This window comes from Amyelois transitella, chromosome 9 (genome assembly GCF_032362555.1).
Source record: "Amyelois transitella isolate CPQ chromosome 9, ilAmyTran1.1, whole genome shotgun sequence".
NCBI classification, from domain to species: Eukaryota; Metazoa; Arthropoda; class Insecta; order Lepidoptera; family Pyralidae; genus Amyelois; species Amyelois transitella.
In genome coordinates, this window is record NC_083512.1 from 11,191,925 (window position 1) to 11,212,753 (window position 20,829).

Sequence of the window (20,829 nt, forward strand, 5' to 3'; positions counted from 1 at the left end):
GAGTATAAATCACTTTGTTTGAATCTAATTTTACACCAGCTTTTGGTCTCGTGCCAAACGGATGTTATCTTCCGGGACTCTTATATCTCTGTTTTATTATATCATCGTTTATTGCTATGACTGACAATATGATTAGTCTTTCAGCGCTATTTTTATATACAGTCGCTACTATACGTTTTGACGTCATAGCTGTTTCGTTCTAAGTGAGGTTGAACTTCTCAAGATGAATCGAATGTTCTGAATCAATTGACGTCATTGATACAGTGTTACGTCTTTATTCATTAGCACATAAGAGATTAAGACTTACCTGACGTCGAAAGATGATATGAGGACGTTGAAGATAGGAACAAGTGGAGACATATATGTCGGAAAACCCCAAGATCAAAAAGATAAAAGACATGACATAATAGAAACTCAAAATAATTAAAATTAAGTCTTTAAAAAAGAATCAAAAGTTGTCAATAGTGATACTTGAGCAATAAACAACAGAAAACATTAAAAAATAAATAACACTCGGAAGCAACAAGTTAATTATCAACTTATACAAATTATAGTGAACGGCGATGACTGTGCTAACACAATGGTCGCCAAAGAGATTTTATCGGTAGGATGCTGTTAACAATGGCTCGCGCGGTTCGTTCATACAGCTATCGAGGTCGCTGGCGAGCCTTGATTCTTCCCCTATACCTAACTGTTATTGTACCCGCATGAATCACTAAGTAGAATTACAAGGCAAAGATGGGAATAGATCAAGGGATTGCAAGTTGTTATGGAAAAAAAGAATTATGTAAATTAAAACATTGAAAGCTATTGACATAAACGATAATATACCAGGTGATACGCTACAAAATCAAAGTCAAAAAGAAGATTGTGAAAGAAAATCAAATGTCAAGAGAAAATGAAACATTCGATTGTGTTGACTTCTTGCAGAAGTTAGTAGTAAAAGTTAACTTGAGGCTGTATAAAATTTTTTAATCTTGCTTCGTTCATGAGTTCTTTTTTTTTGGTAGTTAGCCTGAAAGTTTTCTCGTAGATCAAACCATGTCAAAGTACCTATGCAATGATAATGCACAACCTTGAGTATTTGTCAAAGGTTAAATCATAAGTTTATAAATGTCGAAATAAATGAGTTGTCCTAGTCATTAAGAAGATGTTTGAAACTTATTATTTTAATGCCGTGTGGTTCCCGGCACCAATACAAAAAAGAATAGGACCACTCCATCTCTTTCCCATGGATGTCGTAAAAGGCGACTAAGGGATAGGCTTACAAACTTGGGATTCTTTTTTAGGCGATGGGCTAGCAACCTGTCACTAGTTGAATCTCAATTCTATCGTTAAGCCAAATAGCTGAACGTGGCCATTCAGTCTTTTCAAGACTGTTGGCTCTGTCTACCCCGCAAGGGATATAGACGTGACGGTATGTATGTATGTATGTATGTATTTTAATTCAGAACCCAGTCTTTACTGATCTTACGCAGATAAGTTGTGTACTTAATGGTACGTGATATAATGTGTGTCCTTTGCCATGTAGGCTTCGAAGCATGAGGTCGGTCTGCGGTGGACACAAGGGCAACACTATCGCTATATTTCATTGTAGTAAGATTTTCTTAGACATGTGTCAAAAGGACATTTGTTGGTTATTAAATTTCCTCTTTGTATATAGTCTCACCGTTACGATTCTAGAAACATTTTGAATTAAACAAATCGTTTTAATCCACAAAATTTGTTTCTAAATAGTAAATTTTCACAAATGTGACGCCATTTTTAGATGTTAACCGTTTTGTTTGGCGTCCTTTCTCCATATTTTTTTAATTATATTTAATAATCTGTATAAAAAGGTTTTTGTATAATAAAAGCTGCTCTCCTAATTTTTTAAATTTTTTATTCAGGTTCTGTTTTATGAAAATCGCTTCTTATATAATTAAATGATTGCGCTTGTGTTATTCGCAATTCATGTTTGCACTAAGCACCCACAGCCCCACACGCCATATCAGCTAATTGCTAATAGGTGTACTAAATTCCTTCAAACAATTGGATTTGCTCTACATTTTCCACTATGATTATCCCATTGTTTCAGCTATTGTTGATGTTTTGTTCTTTGAATTAAAGTAAAAAGGTTGGCTTGAAAATTAAGACTAGCTCAATACAAACGTTATCGAGTTACATAATTCTCATTTCGTTGTGTTTCGCATTTGTTTTAAAATAAATATTATTGAATATCTCACTTGATACAATTTCAAAGTAAGTACTTCTAATTGCTTTCAGCTGTTAATTATCGTTAATTTGACTAAGTATCGTGCTAGCAACATGTTGGCAATGACATTTTCCTTGATCTTCAGTGACCTTGTAGTTGCTAAACTGAAACCTACGTGATTTCCTTAAACAAACCTGTATTTCCGTAAATCTTTGCCTATGAATACGAAGTCTCTTAAATCATATGATGGCGATTAACAAAAATATTGTGTGGTATCACATTTTACACAGATTTTGAATTAGTTGCACCAAGCGTCGTCGCGTTATTCAGACACATTTTTTTTAAATACGCCTGAATTATGTTCCTCACCAATTATTAGTTTAGTTTACCGAACTAAATGTAATTGTTTTCTTACCAATAAAAATAAACCTAACATTTTATCATTTCTTGTCAATCAAACTCAAAATATTAGAAGAACACAAATATTAATCAGTTCTATCAGCCATATATTATTATTTCAATAGGTCCATATCTCATACCTCCCATGTTTTCCATATTTGCTTGAATTTCATCCATTTTCAATGTGAAATATATTCTAACACAGAGAGTCATCCACAATTTCAGTGTTCAATGTGTTTTGTTCATCATTATCTAAATCATCACCTTAAAACAAGAACATCTTCGTCAATTTTGAGTGTTCAATGTGATAAGTTCATCACTTATAAACATCATCCTAATACAAGAAAATGTTCCAGATGAACGTCCGCGTGACGACGATGGACGCGGAACTGGAGTTCGCGATCCAGCAGACGACCACCGGCAAGCAGCTCTTCGATCAGGTGGTGAAGACCATCGGCCTGCGAGAGGTGTGGTTCTTCGGCCTCCAGTATACCGACTCCAAGGGAGACCTCACCTGGATAAAGCTGTACAAGAAGGTTAGTGGACATTTCTTGAAAAATTCAATCAGTTTATGTTATTGATTTGCAGTTGGTGGATTTGTATCTTTTTCTTTGTGTTTATTTTTAATAGTAATTCTCTCTGATGTAAAAGGTATTATAGGTTAGATTTTCAGTATATGGAATTGTACTCGTTCTTTTTACTAAGTATATGAATGTCACTTTACTTACTTTTAAAATTTATTCTAACACTCTTGTCTACGATATATTTAAATAAGTACATCAATATCTTATGTATAAGGTTCACTAAACTTATTATTATGTTAAAGCAAGAAGTAATACTAATGTGTACAATGTTCGAGTTAAACTCCGTGATAAATTAAACGATCATCAAGTTAATTCAACGATAAATCTCTTTAAGTGCACGAAAATGAAGCACGTTAGTGATGCCACTTCATAGAAAGTGATACACTTTTAAATTGGTCTCATATGGTCTGTGAACACGGTAATAAGTCCTAACTAGATGCGATTCATAACATCTTTGCTAAATATTTGGCGAATTCAAAATATTAAGAAATGATTATAATGAAAACTGATATCAAGTGTAATGAACCTCATTGAGCAGTTATAGGCTTCCAAGACATAATTGGTTTAGAAACAGTAGTGAAATTGAATCAAGCTGGATTTACCGCTTATGTGATCCATGTAGTGCTGATTAGAAACTACGTTGTTTACTAGTCTCGGCTCGGCGCAGGCGTCTACCGCTCGACCGAGAAAGCCCATGCGACCATTATTTTTAGCACATCAATGCAAAGTTCAAGTTTATTTATCTTTACGCCAGTTGGCGCGTTTACGACTTGTATATTGCGTGTTTCACCGCCTTCGCTTTCAGTTTTCGCTGAATCAAAATGTTCATTAGTTTCCCGTCTTACTTTGTCTAAGAAATGTGTACATCTCTCTCGCTCTAGCTTGCTAATACGTAAATAGAGCGTAATTGGAACTTGAAAGAAACACGTTGTAAATGCATATCTGATGTTTCTACACCGATGCGAATTTAATTTTACGGAAGTTTAATCGTGAATAAACAAATTCCAAAAATACGCGTAATGTAATTATGAGTCATAATATGATGGATGTGATTCACATCAAGATAAGCTCTGTGATACACGAAAGCAATTTATCCATCCATCCAACATAAGTTTGGATAACTTTATCCCGCAGTGTCTAGGGCTTAGGTCATCGATTATCAGAAATTATATAGGTACATTATGCACAAATTATCAATCAGATTGATAAGTTTTCATTCTCTTACTTAACTGTTTAAACGAACACCACACTTATATTTAGGTATGGATAAATTTAAAATTACCACACAAGCATCATAATATAAATCAAAAATTTGGTGATGCAATAAATAGTTACCAAACTAATAATTGTAATAAACCTTATGACGTGATAATTCATTGCAAATGGAAACGAATTTTTGTAAAAATTAATCTTAAGAATACATTTCAATTCAAAATCTTCAACAAACAGCTTAATATCTGAACAGGGACAACTAACAATTTTCTTGGGGTTATAAATAAAACAATACATCCTCACCTCACCTTGGTTCAATTGCATTCTGTGCGCGTTTCCGCCACCACCGTTGTCGTCGTCAACAATTTCGTGAAATTGTTTTCCTCTCGACATTGACCCGGTAAAGCGAATGTCGTCTGGACAGGTTCGCAGGCTGAACTTATCAACGAGGACGTCTGCTCGATAGCACGTCGGTACTCGGCTGTTGATGTATACCTTTCGAATGCTATTATTAAAGTGGTTGGTTCTAGAATAAGTATATAAATAAGACCTCACCATGATTCAATACGCTTTGGGTCAGGTGCGCCCTGGGCTCCTCGCCAGGTTAACACCAGAAGGAAGAAGGAATAAATAAGACCAAAGAAGTAGAGAAGATGAGAAGAAGTAAGATAGAAGTGATAGTGAGATGGCAAACGACAAGCCGAATTAAAGAAAACTAACGTACTAAACCGATCTCACATAAGAAGTGGGATAAGATAACGAAGACGTAGAAATATGACTCAACTGTTATTAGAACATCATTTACCGATGAAGGAATACTTCGACGGCTCATCAATATTTAGCGCTTTATATTTAACTTTCCGTTGATGGCTACTGTGTTTCTTCTGGCAAACAAAATTGTTAACGTGTTTCTTGAAAATGCGTTTAGAGTAGAAATATTATAATGATAAGAAAGTGTAAGATAAGGCCGTCAAAAATTTTTGAAGTAATTAGAAGCTTTCGCATGATCAAAACTTTTAGTGGAAATTTGAGTGTCTGTAGATTTTCGATATGCATTCCTTGCTCTAGTTCTGGTCTAGCCGCGTTCTTGTTTATTGCTGCTTTCAATATTCTGTGGTTAAATTAACCATCTTACGTAGGCGTAACCGGATTTGGAAACGTCATGGCATCACCATATCATAGTGTATTAACATTCCACGATTAGATAGCAACCGGCGAAACGTTCAAGTGGTTACAATATCACAAAAACAATAATCAAATAAATTAGAGAAGGGAGATGCAAGTTACTTGAAGTTATTAAAAGATTTTTTTAAAGTGGGGCAATGTCTAGTCTCCATCTTATTTATTAAATTTATGAATTGCTTATATGAAAATATATTTTTTATCTAAAGTTCCTTATTAAAAAAGTTAGATGTTTTTTATATGTCGCTGCCGTGTGGTGAAATCTGTTATTTGATTGAATGACTACAAGACAACTCGACTCGACAAGAAATCTGCAGAATCGAGAAATCTCAATGAGTTTTCTTGAATCGACGCAATGGTCGCTTTGCGTTGGCGATCCACACGTGCCTCAATGTAAACACCGCCATTAACTTATTGATAAACGACCATTTCATCGCTCCAGTGTTGATAAACTTCCCCGCAACGATCAGTTCCTGTATAGTCTGTATGGAATTGCGTTTCTTTTCCTTATAAATTAACCAATATATCGATAAACAATGTTTGTAGCACAACCAATCCAAATGGTCTTGATTCCTTCAGAAAATATAGTCGCAAATTGTCATTTTCTTAAAGTCCATCTCTATATATAGCTAGGTCTGTTCTATCGTTGCCTTGGTTACTCGAATCGAATTATTTCCGCCTGTAGACGGTTATTACGATGATAAAGGCATGAGTCAGCAATACGTGAGTGAATGTCAGGCTATTTGCAATTTGTAGCTTCACGTATAATATGGTATGTGTCGTCTTGAACCAAAGGATATTCTGCATATTTTTAAGTTGTATATCATAACCTTCTAGACTGGACCGTACCTTTACTATTCCCTTCCATTCTGGCATCATCAGTATAGTTGACCATTCAAAATGTAACCGATTCATTGAGCTATCAAGTTCCCCGCTTAATAATAACAGCATAGTCCAGCTCCATCCATAGGCACACAATGGCGTCATTAATATTATATCCCAGTGAGTCACCTCGACGGAAGCTCGCGTTTATCTGCCGGCGACCGTTAACGGCTGATATTTAATTGTCCAACGTTATCTGCACATGTGGATTTTGTTTAGATTTCACATCTTCAGCGAAACTGGTATTATTCGCATCGTTTGTGGTTGGTAACAAGTTTATTTTATAGTTGTTAGATTTTGCTCCAATGAAGATTTGTAGTCATCTTGATCCATTGCAACCTTTGTAATATCCTTCTCGGGACCTTCTCTAGACCTTCTTCGTTGTCTTCTATTTCTGTCTTTTCCTCGATATTTGCATCCAATTAGAGCCAATACAATGTGGATAACATTTCGTCATCTCTTTTTATAATATCTTCTTGACTCATGCAGTAAAATCATTTATCAATTGCTAATAATCGCGACATCCTGACGGTGAATCTCTTATTTTAATTTGTAAAGTAGTTGTATAGAGTTTTCATGAGAATTCTTTAAAATTGCGTAAACTAGATTTATCAGAGTCAGCTGATGTCAGCAGAGTTGTTCTTAGCCATTTTAAAGTCTGCATAATTATGTCTTCATTGTGATAAAGTGTGTTTGCACAAAGCGATGTCACTTCAAAGTATGTATATTCTACATACTTAGATAAGGCTTAAATTTGCAATGTCTAAATATAATTTTGTGATTCATCCCATACCAACATTAAAGTTAACGACTTTTATAAGAAATTCACACATAATCGATGATGACATTTTATTATTAGGTCGTCTAAATATCTCAATTTATTACTAACTGAAGCATTTCGTACTCTAGTCACACGCGTTACGTCATAATATACAATTAGCATACATTATGTTACGTAACACATTAGGTTCATACAAATGCGAAATACTAATGCCTACAGCTCATTTGCTTTGGCGAACTTATAAGGGCGTGCACATAATGAGCCCATAAATGTATGTGTGCAGTGTGCATTATCATAGCGTGCGTAATCCTTATTTATATTCACACTAAATGTTACATGTATAATGTCGGGTGTCAAAATTATCTTTCGAATTTGACCTTTTTAATTTTTCTTTATTAAACTTAAAAATTTTGGCCAATGGTGCAAAATTTCATTTTAAACGCAGGTAACACTAAACGTAACGGGTAATTTTCTAGCCTTATATAACTTCTTAAGAAAAGTTTATGAGCAAAATCTACACCTGCCTATCCGATTTGTGTTTCACCTTTAATGGAGAGAAATGGCGTTTAGAGTGTATCTTTATTTAATAATTATGCTTTATCTTTGTAATGTGCAGTTTATTTCTTAATGTGACAATAAAATGTTTATATACTCTCATGAAAGCGATGATCATAAATATAATTACACAATAGAGAGAAACAATCACTGTCATGAGATTTTCTTCAAACACATTTTTATGATTTGATTGGATTCATCAATGATCAACTCTATTACTTGCAACTACCAACAATTTTTTCCGCCTGCTGTTAGTTTGAAATTCTAAATCATTTTGTGAGTCATAGCACAGGACACTAACAAATAGTCCACCACCGTTATCTCATTTTCTAACGTTCAACGCAGCTTAAAGCTGACTTTAAATTATTTGTAGTGTATTTGTTAAGTCCAAACCGGAAAGCGCTAAGTGTGAAGTCAGGTTCTTGTCAAATTGGCTATAGAATAGGCCAGAAAAAGCATTCACGTTTACCGAACCCCGTCTTCTAACACACGAAGAGCAAAACTAGTTATTTCAACAATTTTAGTGTGCATGTTATTAAGCATAATAGATGCAGCATGATCAGGTATCTAGCGTGTCTAATAAAATTCTATTAAATCATTGACACCCAATTTAAGAATCCCTTCAATAAATAATCATTGTATCTGTCTACTTCGTCTTATAATTGTAGATCTATCCTTCAATTCATTTCATTGTGTATTATAAACTTCAGTGTCAAAGTTTTTAATTGTTACAACATCGTTAACACTGTAAGCGTAGGTCGGGAAAGCGAGATTTCTCCTGCGTAGGTACTGCGTGGTCATGCCATCCTGCTACCTGTCTGTTAGGTAACCCCGCTCGTAAAACTAGTGTTGCGATGTGTTGTCACGTAGTGATCATTTGAACACGCTTCATGACAAATTACATTGGAGTCTTTATGGCACGGAAAATACAAAGACGCTAATGAATTAGGTTCATGTTTCCTTAACATTACATCATTAAAACATATGTTATCATTATAACATTGTACCTTTGTATTAAGACACTTGTGTTGTAAAGAGAAATAAATTCTTTTTATTATTTATTATAATAATAACAATGTTGTATCTTTTTAATTGTAAGTGCTAATTGTAATAACTCCAATGATTTTTATATGTTGTCATTTTTGTAGATATTGTTAGAACTCAAAACAATTTTTTTTTTTTTACTTTTTGATTTCTACCGAATACAGTATTAACCCAAGATGTCACTGCTATGCCTAAAGATCTTATACAAAATCACCACCCACCAACACCCAATTATGCTAACATACTTGCAACATACAAGAATTCCAGTCTAACTTAAATTGTCTCATTCTTCAAACGCTGGAGTCGCTCAACAAAGCCATTGAACTTGAAGCAGTCAAAATTAATCTTACAGTTTTTGCATCAGTCTCGAAGAAACACCCACTACTTGTGTTCACTATTACTCATCGATGACATAAGTATTTGCAAGTTGGTGATGTTAAATTTATTGTTAGCTTTAAAGTGAATCAAATAATAATTAACAACGGCTTTCCGCTGTCCTGTTTCACCTTTGGACTGTAAGGACCAGATTTTAAAACCACAGTCAAATGATATACAAGACTTTATATCATTCTGTTATGTACAATAGGAAATTTACAAACTACTCATAATAAATAGTGCATAATTGAATATTTTTAAGGTTTTTTTTTGACTACTCCATCACCGAATAATTAAGATGGGTGGATCATATTTCTGGCACGCTCGTATACAGCAATAATGTTTCTGTCAGTCAAATTATTTTGTGAATAGTCTTTGAGCATATAGCCATAACCAATGAATACATTCAAAAATCATTCATACACGTTTGATTATTCATGACACAAATAGAACTTGTTTTGAACGCGCACAAATGCAGTTCATATTATTATAGCTGTTTGAAGTTGGTTGAATATTACAAAAAGTATTTCAATTCTACTGCAGCCATCAAATTCTTTATTTGTCTACATTGCTTGCAAGGTATCACTTAGAAATTAGAATAACGATACCAGTTCTTCCAAAGTAAATTAATCATTTACGAACTTCCCAGCCTCGTTTTATATGAAAAGTAATTTTAATAGGAAAGGATGAAGAAGAACATTTTTAGAAACGTTGAAACTATAATTACTCAAGAAATTGTAATAAATTTCCAAGCTGGACTTGGGGACAGACGTTTATTGCTATTTTCTTATATTTCGTTTTTGACCATATAATGTGAAGGAGCAACTGTTTGATTGTACATTTTATAGCTAGTTCATCTTAAAAATATCCACACTTCACAAATTGTCTTCAAACGTTAATAATTTTTGAACAAGTCATTCTACGACTATTAAACTCCCATAGGACTCAAACAGAATGAATGGTAATAGCACACTACGTTATATTCCCATGTGAAATCAAATACTTAGTGCGCATAAATTATGTGTTACGACACATAAGTGTGAATGATTACGCTCGTATTGAGTTGCGGTAATTGCATCGTAGGATAGCTGGATGCTGATGATAAAAGAAGATTATGAGAATGTCAACGTATTTAGTATACACTAACCCTTGATTAATCATGATGATTTGGCGATAGATCTATAATCTTTCTGCTCCTATCCAAATAAGTGAAATCTTTACTAATCTTCCTCCAGGCTTTGTCCCGGTTGCATTCTCACCTCTCTGGTGAGGAGCCCGGGGTATGCGTTTGAACATGAATCCTGGATTGGGTGAGTCAGGTTTTTACAAGAAAAGACTCCCATCTGACCTCCGCAACATTTGCAGGTAAACTTAACCCATATTGGCTATATGGTTACACATCCGGTTGCCTGAATCTGCAAGTCTCCTCACAATGTTTTCCCTCACTGCAAGTGATTCTCATTTACTCAAGTGATTCGCTCCAGGTCTTAAACTAGTCGCTTTAGACTTTTGAGAAACATCTTCCAGAACTTATTCTGTATAAAACTCTCTCAAGCTCTGTATTCCATTTTGTTTTTCTATCCTTACATATCTGTTATAGTTTATCTCATCAAATAATAAATTAATCTTCCTTCACTACGCAGTATCAAACAAGCAAAATTACCAAAGCCTTATTTGTGTCTGTTTATTTATTCCTCAATAACTCTAAGAGCTTGTTTCCGGCACTCCACGCTGGCGGTTATCCAGTTTTGTGCATTAAACTGACGTTGATGAGATATAAACAAATAGATTTACGTTCCACACCCGGAAATGCTGATTTCATTGGTGAAAATTACTCTGAGGATGAGTAAATACGTCTTTTGATTTTAGTTTTATATAAAGTACTTTTGAAATAAATGACTTTTTTGACTTTTAGTTGACCGGAAGTAATCCCAATTGGGATAAGTCCGCCATTGTACGTACTCTTCTAAATCCTATGAATGTTTTGTAATTTGGTATATTTCTGTTAATGTGCAATAAAGAGTTGACAAACTTTTTTGAAATAAAATATATTCGAATACACTTTGCATGTAATTTTAAGGAAAATAACATGAATAAAGTTGTCATTAATTTTCCTGTTTACTCCCTTTTTCATGGTTATATTACCACATTCTCAACTTTCCTTGAAACTGGTCTGGGGCAAGGCTTTTACATTTATATTTATCAGTTAAGGTCATCATTGATTGCTTATATCGATGGTGGTAGGTTATTGGATACACCGGCTAAAATTAATCCAAATCACTTGATATCTTTAGGATTTTCATTATATATAGTTTTAATTAGACCAATTTCACAATAATTATAACAAGTGCACATTATCAAAAGTAATCATAATTTGTCTTTAATTTATCCATTTAGTTATTTCATTCACTTAGCTGTACTCAGTATAAGAGAGAAAAACATCAGATCACGTTGCAAATGACGTCTAACCAAACCGCTATATTACTCTCCCCGTTCTAATCTCACTCTTATCTTCATGACGTAAGGTTGAAGGATCGGGTTGTACGCATCGCATGTGGACAGGTACTGTCGCACGCGATGCAGTGCTGCAAACTCGCGGAATGCAGTTTTTTTTGCCGTACCTTATTATCGTGCCGTAAGCAGGGATGGCAAACGCAGTATAGAATCCCGTGAGAAAGTAAAATGCCTTAAATTTTTTAGTCTTACAATGTAACATAAGTACTAAGATTGTTTAAGAAACAGTAATGAAGAAATGTAAAACATTTCGTATGTTATCTTTAACATTACAGAAATGTCTATTGAAGGCATTTTTCTATCGGTAGATTTTATCTTTAAAGATGATCCATTTCAATGTGATGTGATTAGTATTTGTGTTGCAGATGAGACTCTTTTAATTGACCGAACCATCTCTATCAATCATACCAGTTTAGTTTCATTGATGGATTGTCAATAATGAGTAGATCTGAAGATTGTATTGGTACCTCAATCTCACAACCCTAACATGCCGTTTGCGCGGCCTCAATACTGCCACGCTGGCGACGACGTTGCGTCACGGTCTCTTTCAAATCTCTGCCTTTATCTACGATAGCTAATGCTACAATAAACTTATCATTAATTCACTGGCTGGCATGTTTATCACAGCCTTGATAAATGTCCTCGTAAATTTAATTATCTTCAGGTATAGCGTGGTTACAAAGTTCACTTACATTGTATTGTCTCATCTGTCACATTAAAAACCAGTCCTAGTTATTGTTAAGTCATGGTGGCCTCTTTCATAAATTTCAATTCTAGCATCATCTTATTCAATTTCATAATAATTTTTATAATTTGATATTTTCAGATCCATGAATTTTTCGTTTTTTCGTCACGTAACTGTTATCTTTGCGATAATCTTTTGTCGGTAACGTCAAATTCCAGCCGCAAAGTAAACTGGCAACAAGTATGTTACGTGGTCTCGTACTGCCGACTTGTAGGCTAACTGGAAAAAGATTGCTTGTAACAACTATAACCACATGCAATGACATAAATATACTTAATGGAAGGAAACATGTTAAACCACTTGCATTCGTGCACAATGCTCATGTAATGTTAGTTTTACGTCGGCGTTAATTTTGTCGCGTTGAAAAAGCTAGTTGTAAATGTGAGATGTCATTATGAATCCCGCGGTGGATTAGTATTGAACCTCCGATTGATCAACTATCCCAAAAGTCGACTTCTTATTGGATCTTTTCAGTGTTTTATTTTTATTACATATCAGAAAATATCTGTTAATAGCTCTTCGCTTTATCTCAATTTATGATCATAATTAAGATCTATGCATGTCAAGAATACATCAGTAATATGGCAAACTGCAATCTTAATAGCAAAGCGTACATCGGCAGTAGTCTGGACGGATTCATTACTTTGACGGAATTAAATTTAGGACACAAACCATTGGCGCGACGAATTTTTGGCTCCTATTGTCGGAATGTTAAAAATAAATCCTGATCTCAATAGTTTCGAGAGTATAAACTTGTTTGTACCAATAGACACCTGTTTTGGCGAACCCGTCAAGGACACCAATGGTATTGTTCGTCTGAATGGCATAGAGGTCGCGATGCCCGCGGTGGCTTCGCATTCGGCGTGGGAATGAGGTCACGCGGGCGCATCGTCGCGCTTCGGCGCGCTTCCACTGATATGATCAGCGAAGACCTGAAACTGAATGAGAAAAACTAATTTTCCAGTTCCTTCATCATGTTTTCAACTGGCATTTTCCATGTCAGGGATTTTTTTCATAATTGTTTTGCGCTTCACAAAAATTTAGCTTGTTTGATTTGGGTCCATGATAAACTGGTATGAGTTTTGGAACTACGGTTTCGTATCCACTGGCATAGTGTGGTGTTAATTATTGAGCTAAATATCTTTTAAAAGTTTCGATCAACAAGACCTTATTACCATGAATTCTGACATTTTCGGAAAAAGAGAGTGAACTTTATAACCCAATTACATATTCAAATATACTCGACAAGTTAAAGATATTCAAGCTATAAATGAAACAGGATGTGTGATTCACTGTATGATAATATTATTTTTGAACGTTTTTTGCACCCATTCAGATTATAGATGTTCGAAGGTTGTGCAAAGGTGATGCGTTACGATTACGATCGAGGAATTACAATTTATACCGAACGCTTGGAATATTGACGAGTTGCGTTAGAAGTACAATTTCGATGTTAGTGTGTCAGGCGAGGGGTACGGTGCCGTAACGAGGAGTGGCGAAGGCAGACGGTGAAAGTGGCGTGACGACCACCGGAGACGACCTTGCATATCTTAGACATAACGAGTTAATATAATCCTCGTCCTAGCTCACCATAGAGGCAATATCTTGATTACCCGTCATAGGCTTTAAGCAGATCAGTTTTTATTGACCAATTGAACATGGCAATGGATTGATGCAAAATTGTCTTAGATATAATTCTCATTCCCACAGATTCTCCTCATAAGTTAACCTCGACCTTTTGCAACACCATAATGTCCATCAGATTCTTTGATAACTTCAAAACCTTTATACGTAATGATATTTTACAAACCACTTCTTCAAATCTTAGTGCGATGTTCACGATTGAAGAATAATATTTATTTGAAACCTTTATGGCCTTAGTGTGTATTTGGGACATTTGCATTCCACGACCGCCCTAGTACGAGCAGGTGGTAGAGTACAGATATCGTGACCTCACCTCAACATGCCTAAACAGGTTCTCAGTAAAACCCACTCGCAACTATTCGTTTCTAATTGTGCATTGCTTGAGTCATTCGACAAGGAAAAGCGTTTCGATTGCACTTTACGGGTTTTTTTCTACGGTACTTAACGTAATTGGCTAAGTAACACATGGAAGGGTCGCGTAAGGTGCCATGGCGATGTCCGAAAACTGGGTTAAAGACGGAGACGGCTTGTCAGCTGTTTCGCTCGAGCGTCCGCGATCTGCCACATAGGTGGACAAATTGACGACTGCAAGTGAGAAATTACTGGACAGTTTGCAAGTTTCCATTATTGATGATATTTTCTCTTTGAATAGCCAACGCTTGTTTCTGCTTATAAATTTTACTTGAACAATCGTTCATGTAAAATTTATAAGTTCAATGGACATCTTAAATTCTGCATCGGTATTTTGGTACCACTTCCCAATTCGCACTTTGAAAGCGGTTAATCTAAATCAATGAACAGGTCCTAACTCCTCATCCGTTAGTTATGTTTGATGGAAATCTATAAAATCAGAACAGATGCGAGTATGCGAGCAAGAACAGCTGATTGTAGAACTATCGCGGCCGCGGGGTCGTCGACCGCACTTTCGCCGCTCCCACGGAGACTGCGTTGCTCAATCCTAGCTGCGGGCCTCCAAGACTTCGCTAATTAGCAACTACGCGGCTACATCTTGGCCGCACACTCGCCCGTGAGCGTTGGGGACCACCTGCGTTAGACGCGACACCTGTTGCAGACGATTTGTTCCAAAATTTGGTTATCTAGATGACTTGATGTAACCAGCAACGAAGATAACTTTGAAGTTCGAACTGTCGATTTTGCGGATGATAAAATTGTTTGAATACTATATTTAAGCCACTGCCTTACAGATGTAATTTCTTAATATCGTGCAATCAACAAATATACTTTTACAGGATCCTTTTCCTAACTTTATTTATTTGCTACCATTAATAACACCATATTCTAGAAAATAGGACAGATCATGCAAACTGTAATGTTTTCATAATATTCTTAGCCCGATACTATACTGGAGAAGTCGACGCGTTTGATCAAAACAGCAGTTACGAAGATGATAGCCCCCGAACAAGACGACGAGGAGGCTGCATACGATAGGGGCGATGACCTGGTAAGGTCTTGTAGATGTGCTAGATTGGAAAGCTAGAAAAACTAGATTGCCAAGCAAATTTTTTTATATTGGTTGTTCTATCTGTCTTGTGGCCAAAAATTTAAGTATGTTTGCAGAGCTGCGAAGTGTTTTATTTAGAAGCTAGTGTAGAAACGTTATAACTGATTGATACAGCTAAGTTCGAGGGGTCGATGACCTGTTAAGGTCTAGCTGTGCTAGATCAGAGAGTTAGAAAAAGTAATTGACAACGAGACTGCCAGTTTTTGCAGTATTTTGTTTGGGATAACAGTTGATGTGACCATATTTTGAACTGTGATGAAATGAGTTACATGATATTTGTCTTCTTTTGGCCCCAAATCAAATCAGTTTTATACAGATTTGCAATAACGAATATTGTTTGATTTCTTATCTTTATAACTTGTTAGAAAGAGGCGGCGCAAATTGAAATCTTAGCATCAGAGACAGGGATGTTCGTAGGTCAATGTTTATTATTAAATTATGATCAATCTAATAGAATCTTGTTACATACATACATATAATCACGTCTTTATCCATTGCGGGGTAGAGCCAGCAATTTTGAAAAGACTCATAGGCCACGCTCAGCTGTTTGGCTTAATGATAGAATTGATAGATTCAAATAGTGGCAGGTTGCTAGCCCATCGCCTAAAAGAAGAATCCCAAGTTAATACACCTTTTACGACATCCATGGGAACGAGATGGAGTGGCCCTATTCTTTATTTTTATTGGTGCCGGTTACCACACGGCACAATCTTGTTACAATCCATAAAATGTATGCATTTTACATCTGTCACAGAGATCAAGATATATATTATAGAAATTTATAATTAAATTGGTCTCATCGTTGTCGCACTAAGTTCTTTTACATATCATCGGTACGGTATCAGTTCCCGTAGCGATACTTATCTTATCATTGAAATACCAAAATATTCTGAACATACTCATAGATGAAGTATTAACCACTCCTTTATCGTTAATTGGCTGGATTAAGTAATCAGCGACAATTAACAGCTACCATAGAGTACATTGGGCCAAAATGAAAAGAATACATACATATAATCACGTCTTATTAGGTAGACAGAGCCAGCAGCCTTGTAAAGCCTGGTAGACTACGATCAGCGGTTTGGCTTAACGATATAAATGAGATACAAATTACAATGTTCTGCAATCCCACATTGGCCATGTACCAATGACTATTTTCGAAGTATGTACATTAGTTTGATTACTAACCGATGCTCTAACGGTGAAGGAAAACATCGTGAGGAAACCTGCACATTCAGGAAACTGGATGTGTAACCATGGATCCAATGAGGGTTAGGTTTACCTGCAAAGGTTGCGGAGGTCAGATGGTAATCGCTTCGTGTAAAAACCTGACTCATCTAATCAAGGATCCAAGGTCAAAGGCATACCCCGGGCTCCTCTCCGGAGAGGTGAGGATGCAACCGGGACTAAAGCCAGATGGAAGATTAACTTAGAACTCAATTTTCAATTTAAACATGGTTATATGTTTCTGAATTGTACAGTAATACAATAGGAAAATTCGTATACTGATGCAGTGTTCGTGTGGTAGAATAATATATTTTTATAAATAATTCTATTAATATTAGCAATAATGTCGGTAACCATAGTAATTGCATTGGTATTTTTCCTTATTACCTTGACTTGTAAGACCCAATTATTGAATATGATGTCAACATGTCTGTTTATTTTTAACGCTATTACAAAATTATTTAAAGCACTGTCAATCCCACGAATGATAAGGTATTTCGAAAGCATTAAGTTTTGGTGGGCAAATGATTCAATTTACGTAACTTATATCCCATTGGTGTAAAATAAGTTCTTTAGTTAGTCTATAATGTATGTTAATTGTAATGCATTTTAAGTCATATTCAATTTTTAATTCACAATAAAGAATTTCCCTTTGACCATGAATAGATAGTTATCGAATAACGTGACGACAAACAAAAACACCGCATTATAGAAGATTTTTTATTCTTAATAGTTCAGGGTAATTCCCCATTACAAAAAGGGCTTGTTATTTAATAAAAGTATAGCTAATGTTACCGTTAAATTAAATGTTTTTCATGTAAACGTTAGATAGCAGAGTAGATTCTTCATAAATATCTACTTCTTAAGTGTTAATTAAGTTTTTGCTAGTAAAATAAGGTCTCTCTCACACTGCACCGTATTGACACCCAGTAAGCCAGTGACTGGCGCTGAATTGTAATTAACTGTTGCCTTTTTAACGCTACCCTGGACGCGCGGGCGCACCACAAAGTCAGGGTCCCTACCGTTCTCCAGATGGGTAAGATGTGTGTTCGTTTGTGTGTCTGTATTCTCCTACATTTAGAACCTATGTTTATGTGAGTGCATATTATATAGTCACGTCTATATCCTTTGTGGGACAAACAGAGCCAACAGTCTTGAAAATATTGAAAGGCCACGTTCGGCTGTACGGTTTTATGATGGAATTGAGATTTAAATAGTGACAGGTTGCTAGCCCATATAAGAATCGCAAGTTTATAAGCCTATCCCTTAGTAGCATCTTACGACGTAGTGGTCCTATTCTTTTTTTTATTGTGTTACTTATTTTTGTTAGTGGTATAGCAAAAATGGACCTGAAGGGTTTAGAAGACTTCTCCTATTCTAGAAATTATGATTTCAGATTACTTACAGATTTGTTTTATTTTGTCTTTGTTGAATTTTACTATATTTCATTAAGGTCCCTTTTTGCGTAACTGCTCACGTATTTTGTCCTTATTCCATTTGTATTAAATTGTATTTTTTTTTTCCACGTTGAAATGTATTTTTTTAAACGTATATGAGTAGAAATGTTATACTTGAGATATGTTTTGGTTGTCGTGTGTCAGTGTTTAGCTCTAGACTTAGATCCGTTGACCTCGTGCCTTAACCACGCCTCGTTTGGTTCCAGGTGATGCAACAGGACGTCAAGAAGGAGAACCCGCTGCAGTTCAAGTTCCGAGCCAAATTCTACCCGGAAGACGTCGCCGACGAGCTCATCCAGGAGATCACACTCAAGTTGTTCTACCTTCAGGTGAGTCCCTAAAGTAATTCGTAATCGTTTATAAAATACTTTCTCGGTAAACTAAAAAAAAAACAACTAAAAATTCGTCCGTATAGGAAGAGAGGAAGGCATCTTAATTTCTGTCAACATGGAGTCTTCCTAGTTGCTTGAATACTAGTCTGTATTCACCAGAGCATTGGTGGTCGACTTGGTACGGTGCATTAAAATGCATAATACGCAGAAAAGCACAGGTTCGAATCTCACCTCTCCCGGGTTAGGTTTCCCTGCTAAGGTTGTGGAGGTCAGACGGGAGTCGCTTCGTGGAAAAACCTGACTCTCCATAGCGAAAGGATGCAATTGGGGCCAAAACGATATAAAGCCAGGAGAAAGAAGATTCAGCAGAGCTTAGATGCCGTAAACGATCTTCACAATTCTGCTGGTCAATACACAAATGCTGACAAGTATCTGTTGGGTATACCTCAAGGCATAGCCAGATCCTGTATCATTCTAAGGAAGAGCACTGCAATAAAACACTTTAATTACGATTAGTAACTAATCTACGCAAAGACCAACCCAACGAATAATACAAATTTACCTCTTTTCAGGTCAAAAATGCAATCCTGTCAGACGAAATTTACTGTCCACCAGAGACTTCAGTACTCTTGGCTTCTTACGCCGTGCAAGCCCGACATGGGGACCACAACCCGTCCATACACAGCCCCGGGTTCCTGGCTAACGACCGCCTGCTGCCACAGAGAGTCACAGACCAGCATAAGGTGAGTTTGGTGACTTTTGATTATGTTATACACGAATAGGTCTAAATATGCTGGTCGGAATGGAGTCTTCAGTACTCCTGACTTCTTACGCCGCGCAAGCCCTAAATGGGGACTACAACCCCTCCATACACAGCCCTGGGTTCCTGGCCAACGACCGCCTGCTGCCACAGGGAGTCACAGACCAGCATAAGGTGAGTTTGGTGACTTTTGATAATGTTATACACGAATAGGTCTAAATATGCTGGTCGGAATGGAGTCTTCAGTACTCCTGACTTCTTACGCCGTCCATACACAGCCCAGGATTGACTGCCACTGAAAGGGTTACAGCACAGCATAAGGTGACCTGGCGTCTTTTGATAATTTTATTCACAGCTCGGTCTAAATATACTGGTCGGAATTCTATTAGCCGCTACTTGGTCCAAACCTAACCCAGAGTTCCTCACATGTACCAGAAGATGGAGTTTTAACCACGTGATTCCATTAATATCAACAACTGTATATCAGACTCTAGGGAATGAGAGATATTTATCATTTTCAACCATAGTGTGGGCAACTGTCAACTGATTTCAAAATATGATTGAGTCCTAATTTATCCCATCAAAAACACCTCAACTTACCTTTGCCGTTCTCCCCAGATGTCCCGCGACGAATGGGAGCAGAGCATCACTAACTGGTGGCAGGAGCACCGCGGCATGCTGCGGGAGGACGCCATGATGGAGTACCTCAAGATCGCCCAGGACCTGGAGATGTACGGCGTCAACTACTTCGAGATCAGGAACAAGAAGAACACCGAGCTGTGGTTGGGCGTCGACGCTCTGGGGTTGAACATCTACGAGAAGGATGACAAGTGAGTAATTGTCCTCGCGACGTGACGTTGTCATCGATTTAGACCTGGAGATTATAATACTGCTGGGTGTAGTCAAAAAACACGCACTCCTTTATTATTGGTCATATGTACCACACGTATGACCAATAATAAAGGAGTGGGCAAGTCATATGTATAAATGTGCCGTCACCAAAATTTATTCAAATTCAGTCTTTTCAAGGCTTGTTGGCTCTGTCTACTCCGCAAGGGATATAGACGTGACCATATGTATGTATGTCACCAAAATTAAAAAGAATAGGAGAATCTATCTCTTTCCCATGGATGTCGTAAAAGGTGACTTACGGAGAGGCTTATAAACATGGTATTCTTATAGACTGCTGGCTTTGTCTTCCTCGCAAGAAATGGACATGATTATATTGATGGATGGAAGTTATATAATTACTTAAAAGATCTCCCATATAACTCGTTGTTTCTGACTAGAAACTCAATTTTGTATTAGGCGATAGTATAAGTTGTCCTGTTCATAAGTGCCAGTAACAATATAACATAAATATATTATTTTACTCAAAAAAAAAAACTTGAAACAATTTTTGCATGAAACTTACTAAACT

General features: G+C 36.3%; 1 protein-coding gene across 2 annotated transcripts in view; it reads left to right on the forward strand.

Moving 5' to 3' along the window:
• LOC106132485 (moesin/ezrin/radixin homolog 1) overlaps positions 1-20,829 on the forward strand; it is a 38,780-nt gene that overhangs the window by 12,233 nt on the left and 5,718 nt on the right. For both annotated transcript variants that reach the window (XM_060945794.1, XM_060945793.1), the window contains 4 exons: positions 2,950-3,129; positions 18,524-18,646; positions 19,222-19,392; positions 20,028-20,239. In XM_060945794.1, the coding sequence (XP_060801777.1) occupies positions 2,950-3,129; positions 18,524-18,646; positions 19,222-19,392; positions 20,028-20,239 (686 nt within the window). The remainder of the gene's footprint in view (positions 1-2,949; positions 3,130-18,523; positions 18,647-19,221; positions 19,393-20,027; positions 20,240-20,829) is intronic.